At 35.4% G+C, this 23,861-nt stretch overlaps 1 protein-coding gene across 1 annotated transcript in view; it reads left to right on the top strand.

Moving 5' to 3' along the window:
• Positions 1 to 23,861, top strand: part of Hcs (holocarboxylase synthetase-like protein) — an 89,848-nt gene that overhangs the window by 15,646 nt on the left and 50,341 nt on the right. The window contains exons 4-7 of the mRNA XM_081731801.1: positions 2,837 to 3,001; positions 6,782 to 6,935; positions 15,926 to 16,039; positions 20,778 to 21,480. Of these exons, the coding sequence (XP_081587927.1) occupies positions 2,837 to 3,001; positions 6,782 to 6,935; positions 15,926 to 16,039; positions 20,778 to 21,480 (1,136 nt within the window). The remainder of the gene's footprint in view (positions 1 to 2,836; positions 3,002 to 6,781; positions 6,936 to 15,925; positions 16,040 to 20,777; positions 21,481 to 23,861) is intronic.

Genomic DNA, 23,861 nt, shown 5'->3' with positions numbered 1-23,861 from the left:
AACATTACAGGGTTATTAACAAAATGTGAAAAAAATTGCCTGAGTAGTTTTTGAAAAAAAAGTGTCACCCCAACAGTAAACTATCCCGTGGGGATTTTTCACGACAAATAATTTACGCCTTATTATCAGGTTATTAATGAAACGTTTATGTATGAGATATGAACAAAATCGCCTGAGTCGTTTTTTAGAGAAAGTGTCTAAGAAGAAAACTAGAGTAAACTACCCTATCTAGTTTTTTCCTAGACCGAACGATCTATACCGTATTATAGGATTGTTAAAGCGTGTGACAAACACCTTGGCATTTCAGCTAAACGAATAAAACGCAGACTCTGGCGCGGCGTTGCCAAGTGGTAAAGGGGTGTGGCTATGGCTAAGCAGAAATCTACAGCGCGATCAGGTGACAGGGGATAGACATGGATGTGTACAAAATAAACGTGGCAATACCGTTGGCCTCTCATTTGCTAGCAGCATTTAAATGGAACTTGGAGCGCCGCCTTCAAATGCCAAGATGTTTGTCACGCCGTTTAATTACAAATTGATTTATGAAATATGAAGAAAACCATTAAAGAAAATTTGAAAACTACCCTAGGGAATCTAAAAACCTTAGTTTTAAAATTTGATACGTTGAATGGTATGGCCTTTAGGCAGGTGAACATACATTGGAATGAACAGGCGGAGAGACATAAAAAAAATCTGTTGTTTGGCATGTCGGGGCCATGAAACGTGTAAATCTATTGTAACCTTGAATTCGAGTTCAACATTGCTGTAATAATGGCAGAATAAAATGAAATTTTTGAGTTTTACGTCCCACGGTTATGCCGGTTAGGCTAAAGGAGACGGTGATGATGAGAGATGAATGAAATGGAGGAATGAAGAAAGTGGGAGGAAACGGGAGAACCCCGAGAAAACCCACGCACACGGTGTTTGTCCACCACAAAGTTCACATGGCGGGAGCAGGGTTTGAACCCGGGACCCTTTGCACCAGAGGTGAACGCCACTGAGCTACCGCGACCCCAAACTATTTTTATTACTAGAATGTTGCCCTAGAATGCTCGGCCACGAGGGCCGACGCAATAATGGCAGAATACCTATGATGATGATGATTATGATGCTATCTTTTCTCATGTTGTCACTCGATAGTAAAAATGTGAACGTGTAGGGTTGAGGTTGATGAGCATATTTCGCTTTCTGTGACTTTTCTTATGTTCTTCAAGAGACATTTCTATCGTGTTTTTTCTTTCATAGTCTTCCATCCGGACAACACTCTGTCAACTAATCTCTCATATACGAAACAAAGAATAAAACAAACCCTTAATAATAATATACATGATATTGTAAAACAATGCAAGTTTCTGTGTATCATATTATCATAACTTTACGGGTTATAAACATTTAAAAATAGGAGGGTAGAGTACGTAACTGTCGCATACCGTTAAATTAAGAAAAAGATTGCTTACCTTAATGCGCCATTGCCTTTATTTTATACCGAAAATAAAAGGATCTCAATTGAAGTAAAGAAACCCAAACAAAAAATAGGAATGTTTGCATGAAGATTCGCTGATTAATTATGGTAGTAGCATTCATCGAAACTATCTCGGTGCAGAATAAGGTCCATTACTAGGGGCAGAGTGACACATTAAGGCAAGAAATAGTGTTCTTAGTTCGTTACTTTCCGCCTAGCCTATATATACGTTAGCTATTCTTAGAACTAATCTAAAACTGAGCGACCAGCATCTACAATATTTATCTGTACTCGATAACAGAGGTTTGAGACCTGTTAGCAGAGACATTAGGAACCAGTTCTCTAGATTTTTAAAAAAATTTTTGGTATGTCTAGAAATTGAGACATGTCATTGTATTATAAGTTGCTGAAGCCAGAAAAAAGATTTTTTTAAATAAAAATAAACACCTCTTTGCGTTGGCAAAGTGAATGGATAATTAGATTTTAACATAAGATCCGAATAACATGTTCAGAAATCGACCCAAGGTCTCTTGCATCAAAAGTTGGCGAATCCGGTTTTTTTTTTTTTTTTTTTTTTTTCGTGACTAATCCTAAGTTCTTAGATTAGAAAGATACTTACGTCGGCTTTTTTTTTGTGTGTTTTACATTAAAAAAATATTGTATAATTTGCTTGACGTGTCATATAAATTAAAAAATATTGTATAATTTGCTTGACGTGTCATATAAATTATTTCTATTTACTGTATCTTCCGTAAGAATTGGGGCGTGCTTAGGCATAAGGAACATAAAGACGAAGGAAAACACGACTGCAAAAAGAACGAATAATGACCAGTCTGACAAACCTCAAAGTTTTAATTATTGTCGTTAGTGAATTCTGTCAGTATCATGACAGATATTGTGCTTTAAATATTGGAACAAAATGACAATCTGTTCTGTTGTTTGTAGGAACTTTCGTGATATTTTGGTTTGATTAATTGTTTGATTGGAGTATCGAGCACCGAGGATGTATGAGACGTCATCCACTCTTTAAAGGGGAATCCGAACCTCTACTCAAGCGAGTTTTGTATTCGTACCAAGTCCCCATCAGTAATCGAACCCTAGCCCATGGCCATCGTCGTTAGTTACTTTTCTACGAAGAAACGTCTCGTGGCTGTTTTGGGATATAAAGTGAACATCTGACCCATTGTTTGTCGCAGTATCGTTTGCTTCTACAACTATCTACTCTTGGATTAATCAATGTTCGTCCTTTACAATTGTGTTTTCATTCCTCTTTCTGTTCCTGCTTGCGCGTGTTTTTTTTTTTTTTTTTTTTTTTTTTTTTTTAAATAGGATGTACAAGGAAACTTTTAATGAATATTTTCCGTTTCTTTACAGCAAAAGGTAAATTTAGTTCGGTGGATAAATTTTCATACGGAGCGCCCGCTGTTTCCAATAGAAATAGTAAGCGAAAGCAGGCTCTCAGACACCTGTAGATTCCATGTGTTGATTGAAGCTGAGTATCTTGATGCCCAAAGGCTGAGGAAAGAAAATTATTGTAAGGTATTTATTAGCAATTTCTTGTATGATTTGTATCTTCCATACAGCTATTTTAATGTCTGTCCTAGTGTATGAGAAGAAAATGTGCGAAATTACACTCCAAATGAGAACCACTCTGCAATCGAGGGAGAACGTTTGAACATTATATCATTGTGATGAAAACGGGAAAAGCTTTGATCAATCTTTTCGTCTTTCATTTGCGCTTTTTTTTTTTTTTTTTTTTTTAAAGATCTCAAGAACAGTACATATTATATGCAATATGCAAAACTCATTCGATGTTGACTAAACTTAGCTTTGAGCTTATTTAGCAGTATGTTAAATATTTTCCTGTTATAGACCTTTATGTCCCAAGTTACAGACTGTACGGGACATTCAATTAATTGGGAGTGAAGTGAAAGTGCTGGGCCAAGAGGAGAGAAGGTTAGTCAGAAAATGGAAAGAAGCAACATTCATTGAAATAGAAGGTGATAGGGTCATGAACTGAAATTCAGGAATTAAAATTATAAACAGTGGAACAAATCATTAAAGATTCGATCCCAACCCCCGCTAAGTGAAATGTTTGGTGGACAAATACCGTGTGCGTGGGTTTTCTCGGGGTTCTCCCGTTTCCTCCCACTTTCTTCATTCCACCTTTTCATTCATTACTCATCATCACCGTCTCCTTTAGCCTAACCGGCATAACCGTGGGACGTAAAACTCAAAGATTTCATTTTAAATTATTAAAGAGCCTTAAGGATTGAATATCTTAACTGTACTGGTTTATTTTTGTAAATTTTAGTATTATTTATTTATTTATTGTATATTTATTCGGTATTCATATTTAAGAGTTATTTGTAAAGATTATTTTGTAAATTATATATATGGTATCAACAGGGGGAGGGGAAAGGGAATTAGCGATTTTTTTTCCGGTTTTATATTTTGATTTGTGATTGAAAGGGGTTAGCGGTAGTAGCCTATGGTAACCTATCACCATTCCCTATTCCTATCCCTAAACCTATCAGCTAGGTTGTTTTTTTTTTTTTTTTTTTTTTTTTTCCGCTGTTGTATATAAAATCTGTCACTAATTGTGTATTCATAGTGTCATAGTGTATTCATAGTGACGAAGCCAAGTGGTTAGTTGGCGAACCTGTTACACTTTAATAATTTTTGCAATAAACGTATCGGTTTATTCAGCGAATAGTTTAAGTCAGATTTAAGTATACTGAAAGGGAAGCTTGTACAATGGAAAATGTTACACGCTGTAAAAGTTGTTTGAAGTATTTTTTTTTTGGGGGGGGGGGACAAACCTGTTAAACTTTTTTATTTTTTAAAGCTTTCATTCGGAAACTATTCCAATGACAGCAAAATTTAATGTTCTGAAGTCAACTTTGAATCTGTCATATATATTGTCCATTAAAACTCCAGTTATAAGGAAAATGATACACCTTTACCCGCATGAAAATTAGCTGTGTTGAGTCATCTGTAAATGCAGTGTGAACTACAATAGGGATTCGCTACAAATCAATGAAAAGACAATTTATTCCGCAGTTAAAAAACTTACTAGTTGAAGTAGTATACCGGTGAGAATATTTGATCCCTCATCGTGAAGTAATTGGGGAACTACCTGAATTAAAAGGTAGTAAAGTCAGTGCGGAAAGCCAGAAATGGCAATGGTAAGAGCCGGTTTTCTGGCCACACATCATCCAACTGAAGTCTTCTCTTCGGTCATACTGTAATGCCAGAGTGTCTGCTTCAGTCATTCTACTCGTGCAGCCAACGGAAAAGGTTATTTGGCGCGATTGTTGCTTCTTTGTTATTTTGTGGATACTTTCCACATAGGATTCAACATGAAAGTATCATTGGTGTTTATTTGATTTTTTACTATCTTATTGATTACTCTCTTGCAATGACTAATGCATTTGTGAAGGACTTGTGCTTCATAAAAGAAGGTACTTATTTCTGTTCTGTATATTAAAGTCGTCTGCCATAAGTGATTCATCTATATTTATCTTGTTGCAATGTTGCGTGTCTTCTTTAATTGAGTTTCAGTAACTGCACCGTTTTCCTTTGTATACTATTCGGCATTGGCAATTTATCGTGTACATTCTGGAATTCTATTCTATCAGGTATTCTTACTGTTCTGACTTGTATTTATGAAATTAAATCTTTGAGTTTTAAGTTCAGTGGTTATGCCGGATAGGCTAAAGGAGACGGCGATGATAAGAAATGAATAAAATGGGAGGAAACGGGAGAATTCTGACAAAACCAACCACACGCTGTTTGTCCATCACAAAGCTCACTTGGCACGAGCTGGAATCGAACCAGGGATCCCGTGCACCAGAGGTGAACACTCTACCACTGAGCCACCGTGGCCTCTGACTTATATTTAATTTTATTTACTGGCTTCGATACAATCATAGTCCCAATACTGTTATATCTTTTTGATTTCATTACCTGCGCTGCTCACATAAACTGACCATTGCTTTATCCTTCTGTTTCTTCTTGTTCTTTTTGTTATCACCCTTACTTCTACAACCATTCCACTTTCTCTGAAGAAGTTACAACTAGATCGACGAAAGAACCGTTGCTTTCATTTTTTGTTCGAATTTTTTTTTCTTTAAATTTAAGTAACGAGTGGCGTAGGCTAGTGCAGTGGTTATCAACCGCTGTGTCAACGACACACTGGTGTATCGCGCAATCTCATTTTAGTAACTTAATGAACTAATCAGTTAGAATCAATTTTGAGATAGACTGGGCCAGTCAACAGTGCCCAGTATTACATAGAACCACTATTTTATGGAAAGTTTTACCTTACACTGTTATAATGGCATACGTAAATTGTGTTTCGGGATTTTAACCCTCCCCCTTAAGGCAAATATTACAAGGTTATGCTAAGATATATGATGTAGACAAAATCGTGCATGTTCTGAAAGTAAATGAGATTGATTGATTGAACTCCCCTTAATGAAACTCTGCGTACGCCTCTGAATATTATAATTTATGTATGATTGTAATTAAAAAAACAAACAAGTGTGTCGCACCGTCTTACGCGTACGGTAAAGTGTGTCATCGTTTTAAAAGGTTGAGAAACACTAGGCTAGTGGTTAGCGTTCTTGTTTTGCAAGGAGGTCCAAAGTAGTGTGCCATCCTGAAACGTTTTTCAAGGGGATTTCCTCAGTTCCACCTGGCGAATGGTATTTTTTATTTAAATATTCTGCCTGACTCCCTTTCCCATATTGTTGTCATTGTAATTATTCGAGTGTAAAATGACGTCATAGACTGTATTAATAAAGTAAGGATTTGGAAGTGAACAAAAAATGATGATAAATTGTTAACTTTATTAATATAACCATTTACATGTTTTAGCGTTCAACATTATATGTATTAATAATGATAAAGTAACTGTTAATCAGCATATTTACTATTTAATTGCTGCAACGAAACTATAGTAAATGGAAATAACAAAGTATAATAATAATAATAATAATAATAATAATAATAATAATAATAATAATAATAATAATAATAATAATAATAATAATAATAATCACCATTATTATTATTATTATTATTATTATTATTATTATTATTATTATTATTATTATTATTATTATTATTATTATTATTATTATTATTATTATTATATTGAACAGAATTCAATCTACTGGTGGACGTTCGTTTCCGCGAGCATGAACCTTCAGCTTCCTTAAACCGCAGTTTTTTTTTTTTTTTTTTTTTTAAGTATACTTCTGTAGTTGATAGTTCCTAAAAGTATATATATTTTTTTTATTATTTTTTACATAGGTTTGTCAGTTTGGAAATCTGAAAGCATGGAAGGCGAGAGATCATTTTGCCATAATCCTAGAAACAGATATAGAACATTTCGCTAAGTTAGGACTTGGATTTATGCTGAGTGATTTGCATATTGAAGGTGGAATGGAGGTTGTTCGAATTGAATGTAAGTATTTCTAATTCATACTACTCCTCGTAATGCCCAAGAATACAGGAGTCGTTTCTAACTTGTTGCTGTATAACATAATAGTGTTCTGTTCCCATCTTAAGTAAATCCAACAAGAAGTATGCCAAGCAGCAAACCAATTTGACGTTGTAGAAGCAGTAATGGAAGGTAAACACAAATTTTCGTGGTTTTGCAGGTATACCAATCGTGTATTCATGCAGGGTTTGTACAGACCTCGAAAGTCAGGGGAAGTTAGGGGAGACAGCGGAGTAGACTACTGCAGGCTGCTAGTAGACAGAAAATGCATATTTAGAAAATAATGTAAATTATTAGATAAAGTGAGATGGCCCACCTGTAGCTCAGTCAGTAGAATATCCGACTGCCAATCCATCCAGCGACCCGTGTTTTATCTCTGTTGAGAAGTTATTTTTCATCTAGTTCGTAAGTTCCAGAGGTTGGCTTAGCCTCGGAAAACGAGTACTGGGAATAACTCTGAAGCCAAACAGGGAAAATTAAAAATAAAGCAATACAAAAATACAGAATAGCGACGCCCAGACCCATGTAGGGTTGTTACGCTAACAGATATTTTTACTGTAGATAAACTGAGTGTCCTTTTCCAAACATTGTCAGGAGGCTGAAAGAAGCGGCATCTCTTGTCTTACTGGAGCTAACTTTTGGCCTGTGTATATATATACGATTGTTACATCATGTGGCTATGATTTTGACTTATTCATTGTCTCTTTTGATGGAGATGGCTTAGAACGCTGTGTTACTATTTTAGAATATTGTAAGTGGTTAATTCAAAGTTTTAGTTTTTCAGATGTCTGACGTTGGTTGTGTGCATATAGTTTAATTTTATTATAGTGGTATGTGTATGACTCAATTTAAAATGTTTTCAGTTGAATTACTGAAAAGAAAATTGATAAATGAACGTAAATAAAAAAATCTTTGTTCAATCACCGGTGATTAGATTACTGTATTCTGATTTTGCTTCATGGTTAAGTGACGTTAAAGGTGTTGATTTGAACGCATAGTGCAGTTTTTCACAAGACATTCAAATCAAATGACAGGGGAAACAAGCAATAATTTCATACGCCGAACTCACATAAAAAAAGTTGAAAATTCAAGCAAATCAACATTCGCTAACAAGTCAGGGAAAATCGTAGTGAACCAGGAAGAGTAATGGAATTTACAACATATATATATATATATATATATATATAGATAGATAGATAGATAGATATAGGCGCGGATCCAGTTGGGCTATAAGGGCTGTAGCCCCTCCCTTGATCATATCCTGGATCATATATATCATATATATATATATATATATATATATATATATATATATATATATATATCGAAACCCTGTGAAGAGTACGCATCCATTGCCAACACTTCTTAATACTTACCAACCCGTCCGTGGCTCTTTCTGATTCTCCCCTGATTTTCGGCGAGGCTTTTTCGAACACAAAAGTGTGCTTGATATTCATACATCGACCAGTTAAAAATGAGTGACATATACCATTGGTTAAGGTTACTATACGTCAGCATTTATACGGACATGTCCGCATTTTGAAAGTAAAAAAATTTCCATTCATATACATTTTCCGAAATTGTCCGATTTGTCCACATTTTCTAACCTGAAGTGTGTTGTCTTCCTAATGTGGTGTATCGTATTAGTAACAGTGCTCAATGAGGAATGTATAGGTTGGTAGGCTATCTTGGATCGCGTCGGCTTCTTTCTCCGCACCTTACTTTTATGCTTCCGGTGTTTTTTTCTGCCGATTGTCATATTTAAATGCTTAAATAGTTAAATCTAGGCACATCGTGATTCTGTTTCTGCTTATCAGCCAGGCAACGAGGACAGTACGGAAATATAAAATAGTATTATAAACGTACAACAACCAACCAGCCAACTACTTGGCGCAACAGGCCTTTCTTTTTGGCTTGAGCCGCTGCAACGCCATCTGTTAGCGACCTGCTGAACTATGTCTAGTCTAGCGACGATCACGTGATCAGTGCGCTACGTCACACTGTCTCTAACAGGCGTATTAGGGGCTTTCGAGATCTAATGGCCGTCACATATTTTATTCACGTAACTCCCTAGTTTGCCTCATGACACTGGGTGGACGCCGAAAATTGGGAAGTACCGGCCCGAAAACGAACCCGGGACGCTCTAATCACGAGACTACAGTGTCTCCTTTATAAACGCTACTTTAGCCTAACTGGCATAGCCGTGGGACGTAAAACTAAAAAAAAAAAAAAAACCTCCTTTATAAACGTACATGATAAAATTAATTTTGGTATTTCAAAATATGATAATCCTATTATTGCTGGATTAGTTGTAATGTCTCTGGAACTGCTGGGGAGGGTGGAGGGGTTAGCTTGAATTAAATGCTCCAATGCCAATACTGGATGTACAGTCCGCAGCAAAAATCTTGCAACATGAGCATGTAAGTTTATTGTGAAACTACGCCTAACAGCGTAGGGAATCAACATAACGTCTAAGTGGCACGAATTACGCTAGGAGAAACCTCGGCGTCCTTCCCTGCACACTTATTTTGGAGCAAAAGACTTTGTCGTTTCACAATAAACTTACATGCTCATGTTGCAGTTTTTTTGCTGCGGGCTGTACCATTAGATTTCTGCTTGCTAGAGGATTTCCCTGCACCGGTAGGTGTTAACTAGGAAATGATCCTCTACCAATCGTGCAATGACCCTTCTCAGGCCATGGAATGGCAAGAGAATTGTGGACAATGATAGTGAGCTTTCCGCAATGGTCTTTTACATGTATCAGGCGAATCCTGATAACGTGCTGTTGTGGTATCCCGTAGAGAATCCGCTAACGCTTTCACCTTTGGTGGGAGAGGTCCCAGGCTCGATTTCCGACGGGGACACTCTGTCCAAAAGGTGTAACAGGTTTTTTTCTTTTAAGGCTAAGCATCTTAAGTGAGGTTTTCCTGGGTTTTCTCCATTCACACCAGGCAAATGCAGGGATGGTACCCATCATACAGGTCCCGGACCGCTTCATTCTTTCTCCCTTCCGCGGATACTATCTTCACCGAGGTACGTCATACGTGACGGACTTAAAGCCATAGATGCCGTAATACCCAGAAATATATATATATAAATAAATAAAGAAAGAAAGAAATACATTGGAGAGTAACGTTATAAAGACGGTAGTTTTTGTTGAAAGAGGTAGCGTAAAGATCTCAGAAATTGTGCAAATTTACCTTCACAGGATGCAATATGTATAAGTGCAAAACTGACCATTCTTAATTACTTTATGGTGAATATAATTAATTTAGTTTAAACTTCAGACATACTTTGTATTTTGTATGATTACTTATGTTAGCATGTTTGAAAAAGTTGGGGCATTAAATGCACCTTGAGCTGGATATGGGAAATACAGTAACACTCATTATTTGTCAGTAAGCCAGTAATGCATCTGACATTAGTGAATTACAAGTAAGTGAACTAATGAAATTGTGTGTAACTTTGTGTGGATAAGCAAATGTGATTTGTGTATGCCTCCCATTTGTTTTATTCACTTCTTATTTTTACAGTCTATATTAGCAGGAAGGTGTTAAATAAATTTCAACTCTAATCATGGTGCATGCAAACTTTGGAAGATTGTTGAAGTTTAACCAGATTTATCACTAACTTTACATTTTGAAGACGAGGATACTTTTAATACCAGATTTTTTTATAGGTTTAAATGTGATGGAAATTCACAGAGTGAAAATATGCGACTGAGGCGAAGATCGAATCGATTTCTCGCTTTCGCTAATCATTAGTGGAGCGATTCCCAATAAGTGTGTCGTGACATACTGGTGTAACGTGAAATATTAGAATTTAAAAATAAATTTTATTTCGTACAGGAGGCCTATAAGTCTAGCCTGTATAAAACACATTTTATTTTTACCATGAATCCTTTAATAATACGTTTAAAGTCAGTTTTAAGAGCTGTGGGATCCATATGTAAAGGGTGTATCAAAAGTCCGGGCTCATAGGCCAACTCCGTTATGAATGAATATACGAAAAAAAAAAAAATGAGAAGAGAGCAAAGGTGTTTCGAATAGATGTTTTAAATATAAGATAGTGGATTTTTTCCAATCGCACCAGCCATTTGGGTCCACTTGGGTAAGGCGTCCTATGTTAAATGGTAAAGCCGCTTCTTCAGTTCAGCAGGCTGTTCGTACTGAACGTAAGGCCATTCAAAATTGACAAAGTGAACTTGCACATTTCATTTTTTTATTTCGTCTTCATAATCATACATATTGCACGAATTCGTGCGTGCGAATAAGACTCGTCAAGGTATAAAGATACATAAACATACATAGTTTTGAAATATAGCGTACCTGAAAGTCAAAGATACATACCGATTAAATTAAAATACTAGGCTACATCTACGATATAAAAGAAACAAAAAAATAGACGTTTTCATTACTATCAGTAAACAAATTCATATATATATGTCTAGGAATTCATTTACGAAATAAAAGCAGTGTTCTAACAGATAGGTTTTCATTAACCTTTTATATTCTCCTCTTTGTTCTGTCCGAATATATTGACTAAGTTTATTATATAATATGGTACCCATATACGTTGGATTCCTTTCGTATGACTTTGTGCGATGCTGTTTGCTGGGATTTATTTTTACACCTGGCAATGTATTTATGGGTTGATGATGTATTAAATAAGTTAATGTTAGTTTTTACAAAGAGCAACTTTCGAAATGTGTATAGAGAGACTAAAGACAATATTTTAAGTTCCTTGAATATTAGTGTTGTTAATTTTGGCCCCTGCTATACTTCTTAAAACCGTTTTTTTTTTAATCACAAACAACATTACTTTTCTGGGAACCTCCCCAGAAAATTATTCCATATATAAGTAAAAACTGAAAGAGCGCGAAATATAAGTTACAAGTCGTGTCTAGTTGTAAAATATGCTTGAATTATTTTAATACATAGATCATTTTATTGAGCTTTTGTGCCAGTGAAAATATGTGTTTCCCAAGAAATATTGCGATTTAGCCAAAATGCCGGAAATTTTGTTGAGTTTGAATACATTATTTTTTGATTATTTAACATTACATCAATATTTAGGCAATGCTTATTTTGAATGTGATGAAAATTCGGGATGTGTTTAATTTCAATTTGTTTTGAGCAAACCGGTTTCTAAACTAAGGGTTGTCTCGTCAATCTTATCGCAAACAATATCAATTTGTACCTGTTATAGTTAGACTTGTGTTATCAGAGTACATAGTTTGCTAATGTTCCGTCCCTCCCTCACTGTTGTTTGAAGGAGTCTGGAGCACCTCTGGTACGCTGAAGGACCAAGCGAACGACCTCCTGAACTGGCAATGTAGCTTTTTCATCTAACATAGCGCGTCTCACCCATGTGGAGCCCAAATGACTGATGCAATTGGAAGAAATTACAATTTTAAATTGAAAACCAGATATTTTCAATAACTTACCTCTCTGCAGTTTTTCGTATCTTTACTCATAACGAAGTTGGCCTATGGTACAGGATTTTTTATACACTCCCTCTTTCTCTCTCTCTCTCTCTCTCTCTCTCTCTCTCTATATATATATATATATATATATATATTAATCAGTCGTACAGTATCCTATTGCGTGGACGGTGTGTCACCAGTGAAAAGATGTTGGGAATCACTGCACTTGTAGACTGATAAGCGTCTTCACTACAGCGAAGTTAAACCACTGCTAATTTCAGAGTTTGTCCGTAAGATCTTCAAAATAAATAAAAATAATCGAAAAGGAGAAACGTAGTGAACTAGACGATACAATTTTGCATGTGATACCGTTATCACAACTCATCTCTCATCGATTTGCAACTGTAGATAGATTTAGCTTTTTTTTCTTCTTCTTTTTTTTGCGGGTTCTGTAAATAGCGGCATACCAAAAGCAGATAGGTGAATTGTGGTAAATGTATCACATGCAAAATCGTATTGTCTAATTCACTATGTTTCTGGTTTTCGAATATTTTTATTTGTTTTGAAGATATTACAGAAAAACTGTAAAATTAGAGGTAGTTTAATTACCCTGTAGTGAAGATCCGTACGGTTAGCGCACGGGCAAGATAAGCCAAAGGCCCGGTTCGTTCTTCTTTGAAACCCAAATATTCTATTTTCTCCTTACTTTTCCTGTTTATTTCAGTAATATCTTCTTATTTTAGTGCTCGTATTGAAGTCATAAGGCTTCTAATAAGTGTGTAATAATATCTGTATAATAAAGAGAAAAACAGTGCCTATTAATACGTAGTTGTTTGAATGATCCTATATATATTTCAGGATTAAATTTCGCTGATACCATCATCAGGGCAAGTAAATTTGGAAAAAGCCCTAAGTTGTTATAAAGTCTAATTTTTCGCACAACACCTCCCGTTGTGTGTCTGCAACTTCTATAGGCACAGTAGCGGATTCCTTATCGGATTGTTATAACCGATATCTGTAACATTAAGCAAACAGGATGATGTATAAACCGGTAGTCAGTAAAGAGGATCACGCACTAGCATTTCCAAATGCTGCTAGTAGATGTCAGCCGCTGGAGTATGCTGCCAACTAACGGCAAGATGTGCCACTTTAACTACTTTTGTTTCAATAGTAGGAAAATGGGATATGGATAGCTATGGTTAAAGTCACCGTTATCAGTTACTCTAGTACTACACAGTAGAAAAGATCACGCACTAGAAGTTTCAATTTCATCCGATAGAGTCAGCTGCTGGAGTAGGTTTGCTGCCATCTATCGGAGAGATGTATAACCTTTGTTTCAATAAATGGGATATGGCTAGCTATCGTGAAAGTAATCGTTACCTGTAAAGATGCTAACGGATTGACTGCATTAACGAATTCGGCCGAGAAAACCTCTCACTCACTCTATGGCCTATGGAACCCGGACGTTCAATGCCGTGTTCACGAAAGCTCTCCACTGACTTCTGTTCTTAGCCAATTGGATCTAGTTTCTACTTTGTATTCCTATTTCTGCGAGATCCATCTTAATAGTGTTCTCCCATCTGCGCCTAGGTCTTCCTAATGGTCGTTTTCCGGTTGGTCTTCCAGTTAAGACTTTGAAAGCGTTTCTACTTTCTTCCATTCTAGCTACATGACCTGCCCACCTGAGCCTCCTAGACTTGTTGACCCTAACAATGTTTGGTAAACCGTATATATTATGTAGTTCTTCGTTATGAAGTTTCTGCCATTCCCCATTCCCGTTTCTCTTGGGTTCGTCTCAGGATCTTGTTCTCAAACAATTTCAATCTATGTTCTTCGTTCCGAGTAAGCGACCCTGTTTCGCAACCATACAGTACAACAGGCATGATTATCGTTTTATATATTTTAAGATTCAAATTCCTCGACAGAATTCGCGACAACAACAGATTTTGAACTGAATAATAACACGAATTCCCTGCTTTTAGTCGACGTTTCATATCTTAGTGAATGTGGTTTTCGTCTGTTAATATTGATCCTAGATATTTGAAGGTATCTACTTTATCGAAGGTATTATTCGAGATAATCACTCGAGCTATCTGTTGCAAAAAAATAGAACTCAGAAATTCACTTTCCTTCAGGAGTTATCCTGTAAACTAATGGATTTACTAACATTACATTCTTATTAGCGCATAAATCCCACTTACGTGATCCTAATAACAATAAATCTTACGAAATGTTAATTAGAACACCACTATTTCCGATCTTCAATGGTATCGGTCATATTGTTTCAGTGTTGCCGAGTCCTATTTCTGTCTAGTTACCTTTTTTGTGTGTGGAAGTTTCTAAGGAGGCTCAAGTGCCAGGTTATGTAGCCAGAATGGAAGAAAGTAGGAACAATTTTAAAGTTTTGACTGGAAATCCGATCGGAAAACGACCATTAGGAAGATCTAGACGCAGATAGGAGGACAATATTAAGATGGATCTCGCAAAAACAGGAATATAAAGTAGAAACTGGATCTAGTTGGCTAAGGACAGAAGTCAAAGGAAAATATTTGTGAACACGGCATTCAACCACCGGGTTCCATAGGACATTGAGTGAATTAGTTTTAGTGAAAATTTTCTGGAATGGTGCTGTGGACGAAGTTAAGAATTCAATACTCTTAGTGATTGATCTGCTAGTATAGAAAACAGAGATACAGGATGGAACATACTTTTGGAGAGAAATTAGGCATATAATCATTGTAACAACTTGAGTTTTTCTTCAGAATTACTTGGTCTGATGATGGCATCAACGAAATTTGATGTGGAAATATATACAGGGTGTTTCAAAACAACACCGACAACGTTTGGGAGATGATTTCTGACACTAAGATGAGACGAAAAGTATAGACCAACCTGGGTGCTCAAATGCTTTCTTTCGGAGTTATAGGCTGCCGAAAAGAAGAAAAAATGAATTTTAAGGTCCATAGCTCTAAAACTATGGGACCTACCGTAGTCGGGTCAAGACTTCACTTAAGAACTAATATGTGACCTATGCAAAAATCCAAGTTTCAGAATCCTAAGGTACTTCCGCAACATTTTTTTTAGAGAGAGTTTGGCTACGGGCATGTAATTTGAAGTACTCACCAACTCCCTTTATAAAAATTTTTGCGGAAGTACCGCAGAATTCTGAAACATTGATATTTGGATAGAGCACATACTAGTTCCTAAGTGAAGTCTTAACCCGACTACGGTAGGTCCCATAGTATTGGAGCTATGGACTTTTAAAATTCAGTTTTTCATAGTTTCGGCAGCCTGTAACTCCGAAAGGAAGCATTTGTGCACCCAGGTTGGTCTATATTTTTCGTCTTATTTTGGTGTCAGGAATCACCTCCCAAACGTAATCGGTGTTGTTTTGAAACACCCTGTATAGGGGGATTCACATTAATACGCATTAATATGTAAATACGTTTTTCACTTTATTATAATAATTTAATACATGAGTGCGTAGAAACAATATGAAACCATTGTATTCCCTTAAATGTCATTGCAGCGGTTGACTTAGAAGGTTCTCCGTGTGTATTAAAGAGCGCAGATGACTTCCCATTTAGCTGCATTTCGGGGAAGAGAAGCTCAACCAGCAGCGCCTCGGACCTCACAAATACAGGTACGCATTCTTTGTATCACGGATCAACATGTGTGTTCAGTTTACCAATTAGTTATCAATTTATTTTATTTATTTATTTATTTTAATGAATAAATGAATGAATATCGAGATACCAATTGCGAGTGAACCTTAAGTAGAGGAAACATTATTCAGAGGAGTTATTCACGGCCAAAATTTTTGGCAAGTTGACACTTTTAGCAATCCTTTAAGATAGGGAAACACAAAGGTACTACAGCTCTTATTTGATAAAAATTTTGGCGTAAGTGAATTACGTAATCAAGATTTCTAAGCATCTTGAATAAATACAAAAAACGTCATTAGTACCTATACAATAAATTAGGTTATTCATAGATTTAGGTACATGAATGTTTTCATCCGTTTGTCCAAATCGTTAAATCGAACAATGTTTCTAGACATGTGAAGATATAAATAACATATTACAAAATAAATAAACTTACACATATTTATTAAAAACATTCATTGTGTAATATTTTACAAGATGCCGCTTAAACTTGACAAGATTGTGCACAGTTAAGTTTATTTTTTTCAATAATTAATTGCATAGAACAGTCTTAAAATATAGAGTAATAAACATGTTTGTTTTTCTTCCCAAACAATACGTGTCTATTTTATGAAAAAAATTCACAGGATTATAGGTAGTATTTTTCCATGTACATTTTTTTTTTTAAACCTAGACTAGTATCTGTTCAGACTTTCTATTAGAACGCGTATCACTGCTCGTTGGTAATTGAAATCGATTTTGAAGCTCTGTCCGCAAAATCAGGTTCAAAATGAATATTGAAACATGAAACTTGTATTTCAATGCGCCTTGGTAGTTTATTTAACTCCATTTGCAGTGTTGCTTTCAAAAACGTTTCAACCACTACTACCAGTCTGAAGTCTTAAATTCGTATACATTTCTCTGTACTTAAAATTAGACCGAGACAAAGGAAAAACAATTCCTGTTTATATTCGGTCGGATAGTTGAAAGATGAAAATATCTCACCCTTCTTTAAATATTGCTGCACCATCGTTATTTTAGAAAGAAACGTTTTCTTTTGTTCAAGAAATGCCTATAGAATGCGTGTATTGTTTTTTGAGGTCCTGTTTTGTGCATGTTGCATGTCATATACCTGTTACACTGGTTTTACTTTCAATACTAACATGCATTGTACAGTATAAGAAGATGTTTAGTAGCCTATACACAAACATGTTATATGTTCCATGTATAGTGCATGTTGCTGTAAAGAATACATGCAACTCGACTGAAAACTGACATCTGACAAGGATGAAGGGGTAGATTCCAAAAGAGCCTAAGTCAATTTTTGTCAATTTTGAGATATTGGTTCTGTTAAGTTCCATTTTAGCATCTCCGTATAGTGAACAGGGTTTCATGCCAAAACTCCATAAACCAAATTAATTGTAGACAAAAGAAAAGAGCGTTGTTTACCAAAATGTCCTTAGTCAACAGTATTCTCTAAAGTTATTTTCTGCCTAAAAACACTTATAAAACTCTTGTTATAGATGATAATTTCACCATTGTCTTACGAAAAGTAGGCAATTGCAATTTTCTGATATGAAGATTTTTTTTCTTTCACAGAATGATGGAAACACACACACACACAAATCTTCTTTTGATTTTTTTTTTAATATATATATATATATATATATTAAGGCTCTTTTGGAATTGAGCTCTTCATTATTATTGTTAAACATTTGTTATACAGACAATTTCCAGACTCCCGAAACATTCCTGTACAGAGGCAGATTTTAACGTTAACATGTTAGAAATGTACAGACACTGATATTACGTACTATTCTTAAAAATGTAATATGATTTGAGAGAAGTAAAGGCGTATAGAGAATGCCTGCCAAAAAGATTATAAAACTCAGACTTAAAAACAAATCTAAAGAAAAAGAACCACACAACAGCTCTTGCTCTAAATCTGTAAATTGGAATGAAGACTCCAAATGAAGTTCCTTGTAGGATTTCTGAGTAAAATTTTACCCTTTTCGTAGCAACGGCTTAACATTCTTCCTTCCTTCCTTCCTCTTTCTTTATTAAAAAAAATAATGCCGAAAAAAAGGGGTCCTTTTCGTTTCTAATCTTGGCAAAGTGCAAAGCTCTATTAAACCATTTATTTGAGTAGTACTTTTGTGAACAATAAGTGAAAATGTGTCACCTTCTACAGAAATCCTTAGAGTTCAAACATAATACAAATTGAGAAGGTAGTCTACACTTTCGCTGATTCCTATAGTTATCTGGAAGAGAGACTGACAAAATACGAAGAAAAAAATAATTCAGGGAAGAAATCTGGCAACATCAACCTCTTCGCGAACAGCAGTGAAGTTTGTAGTTAATAATCTACAGGGACCATAACAAGATTTTTCCTCTTTCAGGAAAAAAAAATTAGTTTGTGTCCCTTGTGAAATACAACTCTACATATGTGATGTAGGACAGTTTCTAAGTTCTTCTGGTGATGAAGTACTTGACTAAGAAAGCCAGGTCTTCAACTGCTGGAAGCCTGTTTTCGATTGACTGTCCCTCCCATATCTCATTTAATTAGTAAAAGCTAATTGCATTATATTCTTTCAGTTGGGTATGAAAACTCAGGTGAAAGGAGATAAAGCGATGTCATTGTGTTTCTTAGATGTAATTTAGACACCTATAGTTCGAATTAAGTGCTTTCGAATCTTTGCCAGGTGCTTTAGAATCTTTGCTTTGTGTAGATCGCATAAAATCGGATCTGGCGTATGACTAATACATATCTTACGAGAAAATAAATCCCCCTTACATGTGTGAAATAATATTTAAGATTAACTTCAATACAGATTTATAGGAAAAGTGAGAGGAATGAATCGATTTTTCTTTACATAATTTTTTATGGATGCCAATTCAATGACAATTCAGAGTAAACGAGTACGACTGAACAAAGAATCGAACCCTGCAGGTTCGAAGGGGGCTGGATAGCATAATAAGCCAAAAACGTAGTTCCGATTCTTAGTTCAGTTGCTTTTTTTTTTTTTTTTTTTTTTTTTTTTTTAATTTAGTCTTTGAATTTTAATATAGATATTTTAAGTAAAGAAAAGTTTTTTATAACTTTGATCACGCAACGTAATTTATACTTTTGTAACCGTATAAGATAGAGGTTTCATTTATGATTTAAGAAGTTTATTTATTTATTTATTTATTATCAATAGCGGCGATTGGACGTTAAAAGTGGGAGGGGAGCAAGACATGATCTGAATATTTGTATATCAATGTTAGTTTTCGTGGTTGTTTTTAAAACTTTGTTTGACGAAAGGTATAATTAATAGGATACTATCTTTTTCAGTTAAAACTCCGTATATTGTATATCATATTTTCTTAAGTAAATTGACAAGAGCAACGCAAGTAGGTACTAGCCCTTTGTACTCTTAAACAACGAAAGTGTAAGAAGAGATTTGATTCCTTGCTCATGAACATCTTAAAATTCTGTCTGGAAAATCGTGTGATCAGAGTATTTAATAACACACTTGGAAAACAAATAAATATAAAGGATAATACCAATCATAGTAATGAATAATGATGCTTGTTTTGTAGAAGTTATATTGAAAGTAGGGATTAATGAACAACTTATATTTTTAATTCCACACATGCCATTAAATGCATGTTATTACTCTTAGAAAATGAAAGACAGTAAATACTACAAGCATATGCTACGACATTTAAAGAAATACGTAATTGCAATATTAATTGCTTTGAATTGCAATTAAAATGCAATTCCTGTAGCTTTCTTTACTCCACAGGAAGACAAATAACCAATACGTACATATTTATATACGGCAGCATTTTTTCTATGAACCAGTAATACATACAAAAACTTTATATTTCCAAATGAAACTATATTCATTAAGGGCTCACTTCAAAAACGTATATGGGGAAGGGGGTTGCAATTGCCCCCTCTTGGTCTCCTAATTGCCGCCCCCGATTATTATTATAATTTCATAAAGTCGAACAAACGAATATTTTTATGTCTACAAAATAAAAAAAAAAACTACGTAAAAGTTAGTTTGTTTTATTATTATCACTATGTTTAATTATACCATTATGTCATTAGTACATGTATTATTATTGCTTCCGTCATACTTAGTCTATATAATCTACTAAGTTTGCACTTTCTCGTTTTAAAATAAATACCGTGCCATTAAGCTAAATTATATACGTAAACTGTTAATCTACTTACAAAATGAACTAATGCCTCAACAAATTAACATAGTTCAGCAATACCAAATTACAACCCATCTTCAAAAATACAAAATATAAAATTCCCAAAAAATCTTAAATACAACAACAACAACAACAAAAATTAAACCAAGCAGCCTAAAGAAGTCCAAAAACGTAGCTGTAAAAACATACAAGTTATAAATACCTCCGTTACCACATTCTGTCATTATATTTTCCTATATGTATTTTCACAGGTTGTTAAAGAAGAGCATGTAATATCGTCCACAGAATGATTAATAAATCTAATCTGAGTCAATTTCCTATGCATAAAAAAAAGTCAAATTCATACAACAATAAAAACTGAATTAAAAAGTCAAAATCTAAAATTTATTTAAAAACTAAATTCAGTGTCTTGTTATTGTTGCCCTTTGTTGGAAACTTAAGGAAAAAAACAAAACAAAAAAAAAAAAAAAAAAACACTTTGTATTAATCTGCGTTCAAGTAATATGTATTGTTTGTTTGTTAATGCAGCGCCGAAACCTGCTTCCTCCCCAACATGGCTGATGTCTCCAACACAATGGCTAGCCCACGTGGAGCTGCTTCAGACGATCAGCACAGTGGCGGAGAAGGCAGTGAGTGCCGGAGGAGAAACAGAGTTCGTAATCACAGCAGACATGATCAACAATATCAGACCTTCACGCACAATGTCAATAGAATCCGTGAGTAGCAGCCAACTTGATCTCAAAATTCCAAAATTAGACACAAAAGGGACCACAGAAGAAGCCGAAAACCAGGTTTCCCAAACCACCAAGGAATCAGAATCTCCAAAACGTGTAAGTGCAGCTGAACCTCCGCCTTCGATTCAAGTGAACAGTCAAGAATTGAAGAAGGAGTCTCCGAAGCGAAGCACAGGAAGCGAAAAGGATGAACAATTCAATGGTGAAAGAGAACGGAGCAGTGATTCTATTCGATCTCTTGGGTCAGCAAGCACTGCTTCAGCTGGTTCTGTGGCTAAAGTTTCTCTTACAAAAACCACGAGCCCTGGGATTGGCAATAGTGTTGTGACTGGTAGCAGTGGCATGTTAGGAATGGTGAAACCACCATCCAGTGTCAGTATAAAGACTATTAATATTGCAAAGATGAAGCCACCAAATGTTGTGATTTATTCTTCTGAAAGCGGAGAGACGTTGGAGAACGTCAGAGCTGTGCTACAGGAAACGTTACACAGGTATAAGTAAGTATTTTTTTCTCTCTACCCTTCTCTCTTTCTTTAGAGTTTTTCGAGTTAGTTTCCTACAGTTACATTACATGATACTGGGCTCATTAGATAAACAATGCGATAGAAGAAATCACAGTATCATTAACACATAGATGCCATCAATATTGGAGTAAAATTTACTGAGCACCAAAATGTAAGATTTCAAACTCACTATTCAAGTTTGTCGGTTTTTCAGCACAACATTTTAGTATGGATTAAAAGGAAGGGTAAAATTGTAAAAAATAAATAAATAAATAAATAAATAAATAAAAATAAAAAATAAATAAATAAATAAATAAATAAATAAAAAATAAATAAATAAATAAAAATAAAACTCAAATCTTCCACCTGAAGAACCACGTTTAGTCAAGTTATGCGAGATTTTTTTCTTCTTTAATGAGCCTTATAATAGATATATTAAGTTATATTGAACATTACTTCTATTTGAATGAAACTGGCGTATTGGAACACTTTTCTGTGCATTGGAATAGTTTTTATTCAGTGAAGTGCTTTTTCCCAATTTTCTTTATTCATATAGACAATCAGGCCCTTATTTAGGTAAGTGCTATTCTGTGCTCGAGCACAGGGCGGGAGAATTTAGGGGACGACAAAATTTTGGATTTTTTTTTTTTTTTTTTTTTTTTTTTTTTTAAAGATTCACAAAGAGCAACCCACAGACTCCCGCGCAAGCGTGAGAAAATATGTTAATGTGTTTAATTCCCTCTAATTACAACAGTTACTAATTAGCTAGCTTATCTGACTATTTTTAAAAAGTCATCCTCTCCCACCGCAAGGGGTGAGGATGAACTTGAACATCATGAAAACTGATACCGTTAAACTCAGCGATCTCGAAGACTATGAATTCAACACTCTCCCCCTCCCTCGGGAGTGAAATATGACCTTGAAGTTGAATTGAATTAAAACTGTCACTATTCATCTCAGCAACCCAAAAAGCTGTGAATTCAACTGTAATATTGGTCGTTTTCTATTATCTTTTAAAATGCCTCCATGTTATTCTTATGGGAATTTTGCTCCCCATATCTCAGCTCAGGTGTGACCTAGGTACCTGGAACAAGTCATTTGGATCATTTCTCTGAGAGCTTTAAAACATAATAAAATTTCATGTTTTTATCTATTGTGGCTCTCGAGTTGAAATGCACTACAAAACCCAGGCAGATATTCAGACAGCTTATTGTATTATTAATGTATAAACCCTTACTGATAGTGAATAATGTAAACAATTATTTTTCTTATCAGTTATCACCAATAATTATTGGTGTCTCACAGTGACGTCCACCAATGGTCACCTACCTTCGGGCAGAACACCATATCATAATCATCATTAAGAGAATTAGGCCATTTAAAATTATGTTGTAATACCTAAACTGCTACTCAACAAGAGTTGGTATGTTTGCAAAACCACGGCTTGTTTCCTTGTTTCAGGCCTAAGTTTGTGCGGGGAGGGGGCAAATTATTTAGAGCACAGGGGCGCACAATATACACCCTCCATTCCAAAAGAAACCGAACGTTTTTAAAAAACAAAAAAGCAATATACATTTTGGAACAAATCATTTTTATTAATCAATGTATTCCCCTTCTGCATCGATACACATAATTGCACGCTCCAACAAGTTGTCAAACGACTTCTCCATGTCCTTTATTGGAATGGTCTTTGGGACGGCGGTCGTCGCCTTCTCAATGGCATCAATCGATGCGTGCCACTTTCCTTTCATCGCCAAATGCAGTTTCGGGAACAGATAGAAATCGCACGGAGCGAGATCTGGTGAATAGGGCGGATGATGCAACCGAATAATGTGATTTTTGACCAAAAATTCAGTTACAAGTCGCGAACGATGTGATGGTGCATTATCATCCAAAAGAGTCCAACTGCCGATTTCGCGATATTCGGGCCGAATACGACGAATTCTTGCCAGCAAACGCTTCATGACGCCCAAGTAAAACTCTCCAGTGACTGTCTGGCCGGGCTGAACAAATTCTTTGTGGATAATTCCTTTTGAATCGTAAAAACAAATCAGCATCACCTTAACTTTTGACTTCACCAAGCGACTTTTTTTGGGTGTTCCTTCATCCGGCGCTCTCCATTCAGCACTTTGCCGGTTTGTTTCGGGCTCATATTCAAAACACCACGTCTTGTCACCAGTTACAATCGATTTCAAGAAGTTTCGATCCTGCCGAGCACTTTTAACGATGTCTTTGCAATGCGCAATTCGATCAACTTTTTGGTCTTCGGTGAGTTTGTGTGGTACAAACCGCGAATTAACCTTCTTAAGGCCCAAAACTTCGGTCAAAATGCGGTATGCGGTTGTTTGAGGAATGCCTAATTCCATTTCAATAAC

The sequence above is a fragment of the Thermobia domestica genome, chromosome 1 (genome assembly GCF_964235325.1).
Source record: "Thermobia domestica chromosome 1, izTheDome1.hap1.1, whole genome shotgun sequence".
NCBI lineage: Eukaryota > Metazoa > Arthropoda > Insecta > Zygentoma > Lepismatidae > Thermobia > Thermobia domestica.
The sequence above is the reverse complement of the archived record's forward strand: the minus strand, read 5'-3'. Positions and strand labels throughout refer to the sequence as shown.